Here is a 14719-nt window from a genome sequence, read left to right as displayed (position 1 = left end):
GATTATCTTGACTTTAACCAAAAAGGTGGGAAAATGAGAAAGCGTATTTAAGGTAGTTGGTGCCCAAATTCACTTTCTTAAGATTTCTTTTAAATTTTAACCGATTATTGTTTAAAGAATTCCGCATCGATGGTGCAAAAATGAAAAAGATTGATCGTCTAGTTTCGGAGATATTGAATTTTAAAAATTGAATTTTTGAATCTTTTTTTTCTGAAGATTGGTAGTACATGGTCATGGTCTGTGGTAGTGGTGGTAGTACATTTAAAACCAACGCGCGTATTTTCGAATGTTCGTTTGTAGGTTAAGTTTCCCCCGCTTTGTTCGCAAAAAACCCAACGATGGACAAAGATAACGAACCCGTTGGTAACTGCCCTATTTGCGACAAGCCCTTTTCGTTAAGCTTGATCGAAAGTCACGTTAACAAATGTATCTTCCTGAACTCGGCGGACGCTGAAGACATGCCGAAACGCAAACGGTCCCCCTCGCCAATTCTCCCCCAGAACACTACCAAACCAAAGACAACCCAAAAAATGGATTTAGTTTCACCATCCAAGAAACCAAAAACCTCGTCTTCAACAAGCACCACCAAAGAGAACCCCCTGACCTTTACAACCCCCTTAGCCAAGCAGCTCCAACCCAAGTGCCTGGACGACTTCATGGGCCAAAGCCACGTCCTGGGCGAAAACACCGTGCTGAGGACCCTACTGGAGAAAGGAGACATTCCCAACATGGTCCTGTGGGGGCCCCCCGGCTGCGGCAAAACGTCCCTCTCGGGGGTGATCCAAGGCATATGTAAGAGCAACCCCACGAAATTAAAATTCGTGTCGTTATGTGCGGCCACTGCGGGCGTTAAAGACGTGCAAAATATAGTCTCGGCAGCGAAGCTGCAGCAGAAATTTGGGTGCCGCACTGTTTTATTCATGGATGAGATACACAGGTTTAATAAAAAGCAGCAGGACATTTTCCTGTTGCATGTGGAGAAAGGGGACATTATTTTAGTGGGGGCCACCACTGAAAACCCGTCGTTTACTGTAAATTCGGCACTTTTGAGCCGCTGTCGTGTGATTGTCTTGCAAAAGTTGGACCCCGATTGCTTGTATCAAATTTTGGAACGGGGGGCTCGGAATTTCAACGTGGAAGTTGTAGATAAGGGGGCAAGGAGTAAAGGATTTGCGGTGCAAGCAGACGCGCTTAAGTGGTTGGCTGATATAAGCGATGGGGACGCCAGGATTGCCCTGGGGAACCTACAACTAGTTCTCCAATACAATGAGGATAAAAATAAAGTTGTTACGATCGAGGATATTAAGGAAAAAATCAAGAAATCTCATTTGTTGTATGATCGCAAAGGGGAAGAACACTATAATGTTATTTCAGCAATGCACAAGTCAATCAGGGGCTCAGACCCCAATGCGGCCCTTTACTGGACCACGAGAATGATAGTCAGTGGTGAAGACCCTCTCTACATTGCTCGCAGAATGGTCAGGGCTGCTAGTGAAGATATTGGTAATTTTTTTGTATCATGTTTATTTTAATTTCTGGTTCAGGTAATGCAGACCCTAGAGCCCTACAACTGGCAGTCAGTACAATGCAAGGGTGTCAATTGTTAGGGATGCCCGAATGTGACGTACTTTTGGCCCAGTGTGCAATTTATTTAGCCAGAGCCCCTAAGTCAAGAGAGGCCGATTCGGCTTTAGCTAGAGCAAAACAGCTCATTAAAAGTTGTGAAGGGTTGCAACCCTCTGTTCCTATGCATTTGAGAAACGCTCCAACAAGATTAATGAAAGATTTGGGTCTGCTCTTAGTACTAAAAGCGTAACCAATTTTTTAAACTACTGTTTTAGGGTATGGAAAACTTGAGGGTGATGAACGGTATTACATGCCTCCAGAACTCAAAAACGTGGATTTTTTCAAGTAACTTCGCCACCAAATGTTTTTTACGTTCTTTATTTATCAAATCTGTAATATACAGACTCCTACAATCACTGTTATTGTAACAGGAATATAATAACTAAAATGGATTGTTCAAAATATAAATATTTTTACATTAACTAAAACCCTTACAAGGTCGCCTAAAGTAATCCAGATTTAAAAAAAAATACATGAGTTGTTCCTTGATAAAACAATCATTTAAAAAAATGCACCACTTCCATCAACGTTTTCAATTTATTCACAATAAATTAATAGTTAAAACTTCACTATTACTTACAACTTAACATTATTACACACGGAACAGCACAGGGGTGCATTGAATGAATGTAAAATTTCACTAAATTAAAAGACGTAATCTGGACCTGCCATATCGATAGCCCAACGAAACTTGTCTCTTTGCGTCTTATTATAGATTTTTTCGATTGGGACACCGTACTTTTTACACCAAGCGACACTGATACGAGGGTCCAAATAATTCAGTTTGGAAGTACCCAAAGCAATGGTTTTATTTTCATCTCGGTCAGTTTCCTGGATTTCCAATTTCGTCAACTGTTCCTTCAAGCGCTGCAACATTTTCTTCTTTTTATCATAGACGGTTTTCTCTTTGACGCTGCCGTGTTTCGCATCTTTTGCCGCATCCTTGACCTGTCGTTCTGCATCTTTTATCGCTTCCTTTTTCGCGTCGATTTTCTCTTTGAGTTTCTCCATGGATTTTTCATGCCCCTTGGGCACTGACCGTTGATGGTTACAAAGGATAGCAACCGCGCGGTTCGCCCGATTGTAAGCTAGGATTTTCTCAGCCACTGAATCGTCCGCGTTGGTCAGTTTATCCAATTGCTGCTGCAAAGTCCAAGACGCGTTGTAAGTACGGAACACTTTCGCTGTGAGGCCTTCCATGAGTTCGTTCAGATGTTTATTCATAATTGCGGTGTTGAGGCGATCGAACAAATCATCTCCTGGCGATTTGTGTTCCATGAAAAGTTGCAGGTTTTTAAAGACGCGTTTTTCGACCGGCACCTCGTTGTAGTAACGTATCGAGTCTTTACCCAAGAAATCGAACACCACAACGTACTCTTTGCCGTCCTTCTCCTTATGTAGAGAGATATGTTCAACTCGGAGCGAGCAACAACCAACTGTATCCGCTTGGTCCTCGTCTTTTTCGTTGCCAGCTCTCAGCGCCAGCTTATCGATGAAATACAAAGCTACTGCACGCTGTCTGATTCGCATTTCTTTCGACTTCCAATCGTCCTTATACTCCTCGCGAATTTTATCAATGCACTTGTGTAATCTTCTGGCAGTTTCGTATTTTTGCCAGTCCTTTTCGCCTTTTAACTTTGAACTGGGATTCAACATTATATACTTCACTTGGTTCTGTACGTTTTCAGTCCATGAGGCCAACCATGTGACATTATCGTCATGTCTGACTTCTTTCCATTTGTGTCCCGGCGGAGGCTCCGGTATTTTCGAGTCTTGACTACAATTAATTATAATATCTTCAGCCTCCACTCGCCGTTTTAACATCCCCATTTTCGGGTGCTCCCCACGTCCTCTGAACAGACCCGGTGGTTCAATTTTAAAATTGCCTATTTTTTCCTTGTGGCCGTCAATATTGCAAAATCCGTACTCTTTAATCAGAGCCTCGTTTTTCTCCTTTAACGCTTGCTTTTCCTCTTTTGTGCGATTTCTATTCTTCTCAGCAAGGTCCATGTAGTAGGCATGCATTGACTTAAAATTGCACTTTTTCAAATCCTTGATCACTTTTCTTTCGCTTTCCGACATCACTTTTCGCCAATCTTTGAAGAAATTGTTATTGAACACTTCTTTTGTTGTGTAATCGTGATCCAACATTTTTGAGTAAAAACTGGCTACTTCTTCAGCCTCTGGAGTCAGTTTCATTTCTTTGCCGTCATAGTAGAATTTCACGTGATCTGGTAAAGGTTCGTAAGGTGGTGCAAAAACGGGGCCCTTGTGCTCCAAAAATTTCCACTTCTTTCCATCGTCTTTCTTCTCTTCTTCCCACCTTAAGAAAACAAAATCAATTATTATGAATTAAAAAAGGCACACTATTCTATACCTCTTTAAAACTAACAGTTTACGCAAAATCTGGCGTCGCTTCGTTTTAGTTATTTCGATTTTAGCAACATTTGTGGCACTTTGCACATTGACATGTGTTAACCTAACCTTACTTTTAGCGACTTGACAAGTCGCTACAAAAAGTTCACATTGCCGTAAATTATAAATTGCAATACCTTTCAAATAATTAATGGAAAAGATCCTTTTATACATCACAAAAGAGAAAAAATATTTCTACTGTTTCTACGCTCAAGAACGTTCCGCCTTTCGCCATTACTGTCAAAACTCAAAACGACAACAACGTCCTCTAATTCTGGCGCTAAATTTCAAACTCACCATTTCCACACTTCTTGCGGTTCCTCTTCCTTCTTCTTCCGCCCACCTTTTTTAGGGCTTTCATTCTCGGTCTTGATCGAGTCTTTCTCTTTCTTAATTTTCTCTTTTTTCACTGGTCGGTCCCACTCTTCTTCATCATCCTCTACAGATCTCTTCTTTTTCTTCTTTTCAGATTTCTCCTTCTTCTCTTTTTTTGGCTTCTTTCGCGCATTTAACGGCATGTCATCTTCATCGTCCGACTCAATTTTTCTTTTAACTGACGTATGTTCCATTCTGGCGGACTAAAAATGCATCAAATCAGTAAAAAAATACCAACACCATGCAAAATATTAGTCAAAAATCAAACTAAAACTGTTAACACCACTAAACAAACATTAATACTTCAAAAAACCTACCAATCTGTGTCTGTGAGCGAATGGTTTTCGCTGAAAATACAATTGAACATTAATGACTACAAAGATTACAAATTATTGTCCTTAGCAATCGTATGATTTTTATTTACGTAAAGACGATAAACTTGAATGAAACACCTACCAGAGGCAAATCTTCATCGCTGTCTTCTTCCTGCTTCACATCAGCAGTGCTATCTTCAAATCTTGACTCGTCCGATTTAAACTGAGACAAATTGTAATCACAGCTGCTCGCAGCTGAAGCATTTTTGTCGTCGACTTCATCTTGAGACTCGGGCTCTTCTTTGATGATGAGTTTGTTATCATCTTCATCGACCGAATCCTCTCTTGCGGAATCTTCTCTTCCCACGTCGTTTTCATGTTTTGAATGGTTCTTACTCTTCTTTTCTCTCTCATCGTCTGACAGTAAAAAATTGTTTAATCAACATTCCATTCGCGTAAAATGTGTAAAATTGGATTTTACGGTTAGTTAAAATTATTGTCACTTGTCCCAATTGGATTTTGGCCAAGTTTTAGAAAATTGGACTCCGAATTGTTTAATTTTTATTATGTAATGAACCGATTCTTTTAATTTATTTCTTCCAAATCGTAACAAGATACGAAAGTTAATCTGCTGGTAATTAACAACTATCTAACAAATTGTTGCATATCAAAGAGTAATTGCTAACCCAATTACAGAGAATAATATTTATATCTACAGCAAATGCAAAGAAACCTTTAATTCACAATTTGTTAATTAAATAAACATTTTGACTAAATAATAAACTGTTGCCAATTATGATCTAATGATGGATTAAGTGATTTTTTTTTATATACTAAGGACTCCATCACACATGAACAAGATATGATTAATTAACATCAACGAGATGCGGGACAATCACAAATATATCATTTGATATTTTAAAACACTGATAAAAAATGTCAAGGTGCTTAAAACCGCTCATTTTAGAATAACAAACGACATAATAAATTAATTAAATCAATTATTTCAATAATTACTGAAAGTTGTTTCGGGTCTTCGTGTATTTATTCCTCAACAAAATGAACAAACAACCTACATATGGTCTAAATCTAGTTATTGCAAAAATAAGAATTGTTTTCGAACATTCGTAGTTTGCATTTCAAAGTGAGACGTGAGCTTGGTTTTTCAATGTCTTGGATAAAACACGTTTCTTAAAGGATGTTACAAAAATTTTAAAATTCAATACAATGTCTTCGTTATTTCGCATAATATAAAGCAAAAAAATGCATGAGCAGCTTCGAATATTGTTTTTGTTTAAATAATGCATAAATAAGCGTTCAAAAACCGTATTAGTCCTGTCGGTGAGTGACTTAAAGACAATTAAAATTACGTACCAGCTTGCGTCAAAAAACATTGATTTTCGTCCACAATTACGAAGATGGTTACATTTTTCAAACATGCCTTATCTACATACCTGCAAGCCATTACAGTGATTAAAAACTCGAGTAGGTTTTTATTTACCTCATGTTGAAAATAATGATTCGAGCGTTCTAAAAATTTGTATTTACAAAAATTTTGTCAAATCAAACTGACTCGAAACTATGGACACAATAAAACAATAACAATACGATGAAACTGTGCTCAAACTTAACATTTTTAGTTAAAGAGTGCAAGGTTTAGGCCTAGAGCAAAAAATAACACCTACAAAAACTGACAATAGCCACTACTTTTGTTAAAATTTTAGTTAGGAAAATTTGGATACAAACCCTTGGCCATTTTTGCAGATGTGTTTTATGCTTTACGCCCTCTGGAAATAATTTTTTAGCAAATGAGGTAAAAGTTAAATTACCGTAGGATTTCTCCGATTCTTTCTCGCTCTTCCGCTCCTTGTTCTTGTCCTTCCGGTCTTTATCTTTGGAGCTGGAATGATGCTTGTCCTTGTCTCTGTGCTTGTCTTTGGAGCTGCTGTGGCGGTCCTTGTCCTTATCCTTCGAGGAGCTGTGCTTGTCTTTATCCTTGCGCTCCTTGTCTTTCGAGCTCGACTTGTGGTCCTTATCGTGCGAGCTTTTGTGCTCCTTTTCCTTGTCCTTCGAGGACTTTTTCTCGTCCCGGTGCTTGTCCTTGTCGCGGTGTTTGTCCTTGTCGCTGCGCTCCTTGTCCCGACTTGAGGACTTGTGTGAACTGTGGCGTTCCTTATCTCGGTCTTTGTCCTTCGAACTGGAGCTATGCCGGTCTTTATCCTTCGAGCTCTTGTGCTCTTTGCTTTTACTTTTCTCCTTGTCTCGCTCCCGGTCCTTGTCTCTGTGCTTGTCTTTATGCTCCGATTTGTGGCTCTTCTTGTCCGAGTAGCCGTTTATGCCGTTCACTTGGGCCGTATCGCTGTTATACTCCTTCATCTTGTGGCTCTGCACCAAAAAACGTGCAAATTATAAATGGAGCCCCCCTCGATTTCGCCCCAATTGAACCGAAAGCAGCGAAAAGAAGCCGTTTAAATGCGTAATCTCGGTTTATCGCGAGAAAATTCTAGACCTGATGCCACAAACGTGGGACTTAGTCTCTGACGCCATTTTGGGACTTAGAAAAATTTCGCTCGAACGCTGTTAGAGCACGAGGAAAGCGCCCTTATTTCACACAAGCGGGAAAATGTGGACGAGCCGAAATTCGCGGAATTAAATTCTAGGCGAGATTTTGTACTTACAGGACTGGAATCTTCCCCATTTGCTCCGTTTTCGACTTCCATCGCTTCACAGATTGAACGAGGCAAACACTTAGAATCCTCGTTGGGGAAACGCAGCGAACGCTTTTATGACAAAGTACGCGATTTTGCGTAGTGCGCACGCGCCGCACTCAGAGGCAATAACCTGTAGCGCGCCAGGATTTGAATTTCGTGCGTTCAACTTTGAACTTGAAAAGTAGACGAATGTCACAGTCAGCTGCTTGAAATTTATTGCAGAGATTCGGGAGAAAGTTCATGGCTTTAATCGATGATGAGTCAGAGGATGAGCGCACTTTTGGGTTCATGCACAGCTTTTGCGGACCGTTTTTTGGAATTAATGTTTAATGGGACGGTTACGTAAAGTATTGTGCACTTGTTGCATTGTAATATTTCGAACAAGATCATCGAATACACTTTTTTTACCTCCTCCCACATAACACGTGTAAATTTAGTTCGAGCTGAGAAAAGCTACCTATTGTTGTTTCAAAAATTTCTTCTATTATTGTCAGGTTTACCTGACTTTCTGGGAAAACTCATTCGAATTGTTTCCTTTTGTTACCTCTTTTAGAAATAGCACCAGAAATAGCTTACTCCTTACATCAAAGAGAAAAATGTTCCGCGTTCCACTTTAAGACCAACAATTTTTAAAATATTTACTTAAAGTGTAAACGTTTTAAAGCGCCTGAAAGCAAAACTGCAATGTCAATCGACTTCGGGTTTTTTCTATTTGGTAAAAAATTAAACAGAGATTTGATTTGTGGCATTATTTTCAAATAAGACTCGGCTGACGTCTTGAAAACCGAACTTCTAGAATTTATTTTCAGCTGCTATTTTTTTGTATGCTTTAAATGGCATTTAAAATTATTTAGAAATGCTATTCAGTTCTACTTTTAGACAAGTAAAATCATAAATGTAGCAATTTTTTATAACTATTTACTGAAAACGTATTGATTTCAATAGAAACGAATCCTGAAAAATATGAGATTGACATCGCCCACGATAAACGCTTGAATATTGAGAATACCGGAACTCTTTTCAAATATATTTCAGAAAAGAGGAATAAGCTTCAAATATAATAGATAAAATATTTGTACAATGTATACAGTGAGCGGCAAGTCTTCTAAATTTAGTTGTCTACTTAATATATTTAAAAGAAAAACGAAAGAACTGATAAAAATACTCTTAACAAAAAAAGTTATTAAGATTTTGTTTGAAATCTATTTCCATGATCATTTGGTGAAATAACAAATTTATTGTGTTGTTTTTTGGTAGTATTTAAACGTAAGATAAGATGTAACATGTAATTTATTGAAACGATCAAAGAAAATTAGAGGTTTTCATAAAAAAAATGTGTCGATAGCGACGTTATTCGAAAACCAAGACAAAAATTTTAAATTCTGTTTAATAAGATTATTCCATATTTTTGCGGCCCACTGTACAAGCAAATTATAGGTGGAATCTATTTTTTTAATATTTTTTTTGCTTCGTGTTCAGGTTCATTATTTTTTTCGAACTCGCAAATTCCTTAAAACGGCACACCTAAGAATAATAAAAAAAAGGAATAATCCATAAAGCAGTACTATAGCAGTGGTTTAAAATGTGCAGTAACAAAAAAATTTGAAAAAATTGCCTTGGTCTCCAAATGATTTGACTATTAGTATTACACCGATATTATTTCTTATACATTAAAAAATGAAACAATATATAAAAGTCACCAGTTTTATTATTTCAATAAATAATAGTCTTCTTGTACTAAAACTGTACATTTGGTTTACTACTTATATATCATAAACAGGTGTGCCATCCGTATTCCACGTATTCTTCACCTTTTCAAAGACAAACAGCATATACAAGGCTGCAAAAAACAGTCACCTCACAAGTGATTTAAATAAATATCAACTTACAAGAAGCCTCCCACTCTGACTTGGACAACGTCCCAATTTTTCCATTTTTGCCCTCTTTCTTCAAAAATTCCTCAGCATGAATATAATCCCCAGGATCAGTCCCCAGCAGTGGGGTATTGTCGTAAGGAGGATACGTTTCAAGACTTTTCATATTAATAAGCAGCTGTCTTCCCTCATTTTTCATTTGTTCATAATAATCGTAAAACTTTTCCTTTTTGACAAATTTCAAGCCATACTTTCTGGCTAATTTGATTAACGTAGGAAAATGAACCAAAAACTCTGGACAATCCACCACGCCGTCCAGATGAAAATTGTATTTAGCACCAAAAAGCGGTGGTTTGTTTACATCACAGTCGAAATGCACTTGATAGACGTCGTTTCCGAACGTGTTTGCGTCGGCTCTCCGCGCCCTCGCAATGAGATCATTGGCGTCTGGTATTGTCCCAATGAAGAAGCCCCCAGGCTGGAGACACTCGGAGGCGTTACGTATCATGCACTCAGCTTGGGGCAAACTCTCGAAACTGTAGTGAAAAGCAAACTGGCAGCTGACCAGGTCGAGCTTCATGGAAGGGTCGGTGTATTTTTCGCGCAGTCTTACGCGGGAACAGTCCCCAGCTATGTACTCGATGGAGTAGATGTTTCCCCCGTTGCGCTCGCGACTGCTCCGCTCTTTCATGTCGTTGTAGCGCGATCTACATTGGTCCAAAGAGACGGAAGCAATGTCGCTGCAAATCAAATGGGTGATGTTGCCTTTCCGCCACTTGAGGAGGTCGCCCCCTTTGCCGCAACACATGTCCAACACGCGCACAGGCGCGTTGTGCTTCTTCCCGTCTTTAATTTTCGTCAAATATTCGTTTATCAGCATACTCTTGATCCAATTATGGAAGTTCCTCATGTAAACTATGCGCGATTTTGACCGCTCATCCAGACCTTTTTCCTCCAAGAGGTTATAATGGGTCGCCACCACCTTGGCATACCCTTCACTCGTTCGGCCAACGGCTTGCCCCTCGTTTGTTTTCAAGTGTTTCGGGGCCGGTTCTTCGTCCTCGTGTTTTCGTTTTGCTTTGTAACTGCTTGTTGATTGGGGTTCTGGCTGTGCAACTTCTTCCTCGACCTCTTCCCTGTAACTGGTGTCTGTTTGAAGCTCGTTACTTCGTGCGTCCGCATCTTGAGCCGCTAATACTAAAGTTTGTTCCAAATCATCGGTGTTTTCGGATTCGTTGTAGTCCTCCACGTCTTGGGAAATTAACGTTGCACTTGAGGACATTTTCACACTTAACGTTATTATTGTACTTTTGGCCTTCACACGTTTGTGTTTACAAAAATAAATAACTTTCTTTGAAAATTGGAGTAAGGGTTCACTAACCCCAATCTGTCAATTGTACGTCAAACGCTGAAATGTGCCCAAAGTCACAACAAGCGCAAAGTTGGACGCTACCACGTTACGTATCCATAACGTATTTTATTTTAATTGATTAATTTTTAGCAATAGATGACTGGGCCTAATAATCCCGCCTAATATAATCAAAATTTGTAATCAAATATTTTGTTTAGAAATCTTAGAATCCTGGTTGTAATCTTAGTCACATCCTTCTAGAATTTTTTGACAGTATAATAACCTCGAAATCATCCGTTTGTAAACATTTGTGGTTCGCTTTTTGGGGCAAAATTCTTCCAAGACAATGGCTGGTGAGGTGATAGTGGACGCTTTGCCTTATATTGACCAGGGTTATGACGAGCCTGGGGTCCGGGAGGCGGCGTTTGCGATGGTTGAGGAAGAGTGCCGCCGCTACCGCCCTACTAAAAACTACCTGGAGCATCTACCACCCCTCAACGTGTCGTCCTTTGAAACTCCAATGATCCACAACGAGTTCGAGCGCTTGCAAAATCGCCTGCCTATGGACACCCTTTCCATGAAACGATACGAGCTTCCTCCACCCCCTAGTGGCAAACTGAACGAAGTTGGCGCGTGGCTCGAATGTGTTGATAATTCACAAGCACAGCTCGAGCACCAGGCTGTGAGAATATTAAACTTGCAGCTGATGTTGGAATTTTGTTGTCCCGCTTGGCAAAGGTATCTACAAACCTTGACAGATTTGGAGAAGATTGCCAGCAAGAAATTGGCTGATTTGAGGCAAGCTTTGCAAGAAGTGAACTGGCAAAGGAAGTCCCTCCAGACGAAAGGTGGCGAGCAGTTGAAGAATCTCGAGGCGAAATGGGTAGCGCTGGTTTCACATAACTACGAAATAGAACAGGCCTGTTCTATGGCTGAGGAGTATTTAGCGCAATTGAAACAGAACCCGCTTTTGCAAAAGCAAAATCATCAAGACGCGGCAAATTAAACCTATATTTTGTAATTATGTATTTAAGGAACTTTTAAATAAATAACTACTATACACGTACTGTATTTTATTTATTACAAAAGTCTTTACAAATTGCCGGTGGGCAAATTAAACAATTCAAACAACAAAATTGGACACTCAAATTGCAAAAATTGCACAGCTCAAGCTTTTTTGTGTTTTGCGACATGGCTCAGTAACTTGTGACCGGCCAAAAACGTGAAACCTCCGATTGGAATCAACCAAGCACAAGTGGTGAACATGTCTAGTTTCCACCAAAACAGGAAAAACAAGTACAAAATGCCCCCAAAACCGACATGGAATGGTACCGAAAGCGTGGTGAAACCGCCAAAATTGACCCCAACTTTCCACCACAAAACGAACAACAGTAGCAAGGGGGAAACCGTCAAACCGGTGAAGAGCATTGACACAACTTCCGCTGGTCGTTTTTCCGGCTGTCTGAACAGATGCTTAATCTCGGGTTTGGGGCCTCTGAGCGATTTTTTCTCCGGCTCAGGTGTACTCAAACTAACTTCGATCGTACCAATGACCCACCGAATGGGGTTACTCATCACAGAGTCTCCCAAAATCAATTCCATTTCAAAAGTGCCCGAATGCGCCAATTCTGACGCTAAATTAACACTGATTTTGTACAACTTACTGTTGTCAGGCTCAGCAACAAAAATAATCTCTTTTTTACCGGAATAAAGCCGCAAAAATGCTTGATGCACCACTCGGGAAATTGCAAATTTCGCAACAAGGTGATGACTTGAATCTGCACGTAACGGACTGGGCAATTTCGAAGGATGTGTTAGTTTGGTGAGCCTGGGGGCTGCACTGCCGTCGGCGTCCCCCAGCCCGATCTGCAGCCACTCGAGCGTCACGGGCCCCAAAACCCTGACGGTCAGAGTGGTGGAATGTGACCCCGCAGTCAGCGCAATGCGATATTGCCCCGGTTCGAGTCTCAGGGGCAAAACGAACTCAACTGGGGTGCCCCCAGGGCTGAGGGGCTGCTTGGACAAGACCACGACATCGTCGGTGATGCGTGTCGCAGATTGGGCCACGACTGGCGTCGGGGGCGCCTTCAAAGCCCTGCCTAGAATATCCGAAATGTGCACTTTAAGCTCCGGTTTGTCCAAGGTGACTTGAGCGGGCCCCGCGATTGTGATGCTGACAGGGGAGATGTCGCTTGAAGCCAAACTTGTGGTGGCTTCCAGCAAAGCTAGGGCCCCCTTGGGGGTCTGGACTGTTCGACGGGTGAGTAAGTAAGTGGCCAGTTTTTCGGCCTGTTGGGCGTTGAGGGGCTTGGCCCCGGGAAAACGGAGCAAACCGGTTATGAGGAGGGAGGTGGTGGTGAGGCCCCCTTCCCACTGGAGGAGTTTTCCATCGACTTCGTCCGCTTGGACGACCACTTCTTCAATGCGGTCTTGGATGAAGTTGCCGGAGGTGCCCAAAAGGGCGGCTGCGTGTAGTGCATGACCCAAACTTTGCAAACTGTCGTCTTCCTTTAACTTGGCTTGGATGAGTTGGGCCACTTTAGCCCCATTTGGGATTGCGGCCCCTAGCAGTTTCAAGGTTTCAGCGGCGTATCGAATGTCGGATGTTGTGGATTTGTCACTTTCCAGCACAGTTCGCAAATTCTAAAAATTGGGTTTAATAAAAATAATAATAATAATAATAATTGACTAACAGTAATTGTGGCATCAGTGTGAAGTTTTCCCGAACACCCCAGCAAGTTCCAGGCCGACAAACCCTGGAAATTTTCCTCAGGAGTGCAGTCAGCTTTGTAGTATTTCTTTATGTGTGCACAATTATCTTTGACTAGAACAGCCGCCACTTGTTCGTTAAGAGCCTTAAAGCCTTTAATGCCATAATAGGGCGTTGAAAAGTCGCCCTCAACGTTGATTAGAGCCTTAACTAAGACAGTCAATAACTTTTTTCGATCATTGGGGCAGATGTAACCTCCAACGCTTGCATGTGTGGCGGTGCTGAATAAAAGTACGAGTGCAGCTACTAAAAATGTAACTTGTGTTAATTTCTACGTTCTTATTAGTGCTTATTAAGTTATCATTACATAGTAGAAGTTTGAAATGCATTTTATTGTGGAAATCACCGGCACATTACAACAACGACACGTACATCACAAAATCTGACTGTTGGTAGGCTTGACAAGTGACACGTATTTAGGCTAAAATTAGCGGCTCTTTTAAAACGTGAACGTAAAAAAGAGTTGTGTTTTGGCAAAATTGCAGTTCAATCAAGTTTATTTGTATGTATTTGCTTTTAATAAATTCAATAAACAGTATTTTAGCTTATACTTTTTTATTATTTCACCTAAAATGTAATATATAAAGACAAAACAAACTATTATATGAGATTTGTTACAATAAAATGTAAAAAAACGGGCGTATTATCTATTTCAACAATGTTTTTGAGAAATTACTGTCGACAACAAAATTTAGAAAACTTTGTAAACGCTTTAGTGAATTGTTGGTTGCAGCTACCACTACAACTGTAAATTTTGTTTATTTAAGACGCAAATTGGTTTAATTGACTTTAAAAGGGATCCAATTTAATTGTGTATTGTTATCAATTCCTATAAAATTAAATTTGCTTTGTTAAGAAACTAGAAGTCGTTATCGTAATTATTTGAAACTACATTATTATCTGTACAACTGCGAAACAGTACCAGTTTTTTTTTTTTCGTTAAATTAGCCACATTCAAACTACAGTAGTTGCTTTTTATTTAAATCAGCTCCGAAAACCGCACGAATAATTTAACAAAAGCGGTTTAAGCTAAGAATGATTAATGGCGTGTTAGTGAAGTGAAAAGATTACAAGTGGTATTTTCCTATTTTTTGTGTTTTATTTTAAGGAGTCACCTGAACTGTTCCTATTTGTACCTTTCATTTTAAGACTATTAATATTAATTTAGCTTCGCGTGTTGTGTTTGTAGTTTGTAGTTTACTGTGACACAGGTGAAAACAGCGAAATTTTTCTAAAAGATTTCTCTTCACAAGCAAAAAACCAAACCCATGACACAGTATTAT

General features: G+C 39.9%; 5 protein-coding genes across 9 annotated transcripts; 2 read left to right on the top strand and 3 right to left on the bottom strand.

Moving 5' to 3' along the window:
- Window positions 1-130: 130 nt before the first annotated feature.
- On the top strand, window positions 131-2034 carry LOC659756 (ATPase WRNIP1). Of its 2 annotated transcripts, XM_064356563.1 has the most exons (4): window positions 131-243; window positions 301-1503; window positions 1545-1790; window positions 1842-2034. In XM_064356563.1, the coding sequence occupies exons 2-4, from the start codon at window positions 339-341 to the stop codon at window positions 1913-1915; spliced, it is 1485 nt and encodes a 494-aa protein (XP_064212633.1). In that variant the 5' UTR covers window positions 131-243; window positions 301-338; the 3' UTR covers window positions 1916-2034. The 2 variants fall into 2 exon arrangements, with proteins under 2 accessions (XP_064212633.1, XP_971125.1); XM_966032.4 differs by lacking the exon at window positions 131-243 and having other exon boundaries at window positions 256-1503.
- Window positions 1929-7556, bottom strand: Top1 (Topoisomerase 1). Of its 4 annotated transcripts, none has more exons than XM_015979781.2 (6): window positions 7409-7556; window positions 6560-7115; window positions 4873-5147; window positions 4734-4763; window positions 4339-4619; window positions 1929-3949 (listed from the first exon to the last, which is right to left on the bottom strand). In XM_015979781.2, the coding sequence occupies exons 1-6, from the start codon at window positions 7448-7450 to the stop codon at window positions 2272-2274; spliced, it is 2862 nt and encodes a 953-aa protein (XP_015835267.1). In that variant the 5' UTR covers window positions 7451-7556; the 3' UTR covers window positions 1929-2271. The 4 variants fall into 4 exon arrangements, with proteins under 4 accessions (XP_015835267.1, XP_015835269.1, XP_008200441.1 ...); XM_015979783.2 differs by lacking the exons at window positions 6560-7115; window positions 7409-7556 and adding exons at window positions 6105-6184; window positions 6232-6384; XM_008202219.3 differs by lacking the exon at window positions 4734-4763.
- A 1575-nt stretch (window positions 7557-9131) lies between these two features.
- Window positions 9132-10723, bottom strand: Rnmt (RNA guanine-7 methyltransferase). Its single transcript, XM_015979916.2, has 2 exons — window positions 9331-10723; window positions 9132-9281 (listed from the first exon to the last, which is right to left on the bottom strand). The coding sequence occupies exons 1-2, from the start codon at window positions 10595-10597 to the stop codon at window positions 9205-9207; spliced, it is 1344 nt and encodes a 447-aa protein (XP_015835402.1). The 5' UTR covers window positions 10598-10723; the 3' UTR covers window positions 9132-9204.
- Window positions 10724-10879: 156 nt separating this feature from the next.
- BCAS2 lies at window positions 10880-11728 on the top strand. Its single transcript, XM_966221.4, has one exon. It carries the CDS (start codon window positions 11013-11015, stop codon window positions 11670-11672), a length of 660 nt encoding a protein of 219 aa, XP_971314.1. The 5' UTR covers window positions 10880-11012; the 3' UTR covers window positions 11673-11728.
- Window positions 11725-13873, bottom strand: OstDelta (Oligosaccharide transferase Delta subunit). Its single transcript, XM_966284.5, has 3 exons — window positions 13744-13873; window positions 13360-13682; window positions 11725-13309 (listed from the first exon to the last, which is right to left on the bottom strand). The coding sequence occupies exons 1-3, from the start codon at window positions 13763-13765 to the stop codon at window positions 11834-11836; spliced, it is 1821 nt and encodes a 606-aa protein (XP_971377.1). The 5' UTR covers window positions 13766-13873; the 3' UTR covers window positions 11725-11833.
- Window positions 13874-14719: the final 846 nt, after the last annotated feature.

This window comes from Tribolium castaneum, chromosome 5, assembly GCF_031307605.1.
Source record: "Tribolium castaneum strain GA2 chromosome 5, icTriCast1.1, whole genome shotgun sequence".
NCBI classification, from domain to species: Eukaryota; Metazoa; Arthropoda; class Insecta; order Coleoptera; family Tenebrionidae; genus Tribolium; species Tribolium castaneum.
Note: the sequence above shows the minus strand (reverse complement) of the source record. Positions and strands in the feature narration are given on the sequence as shown.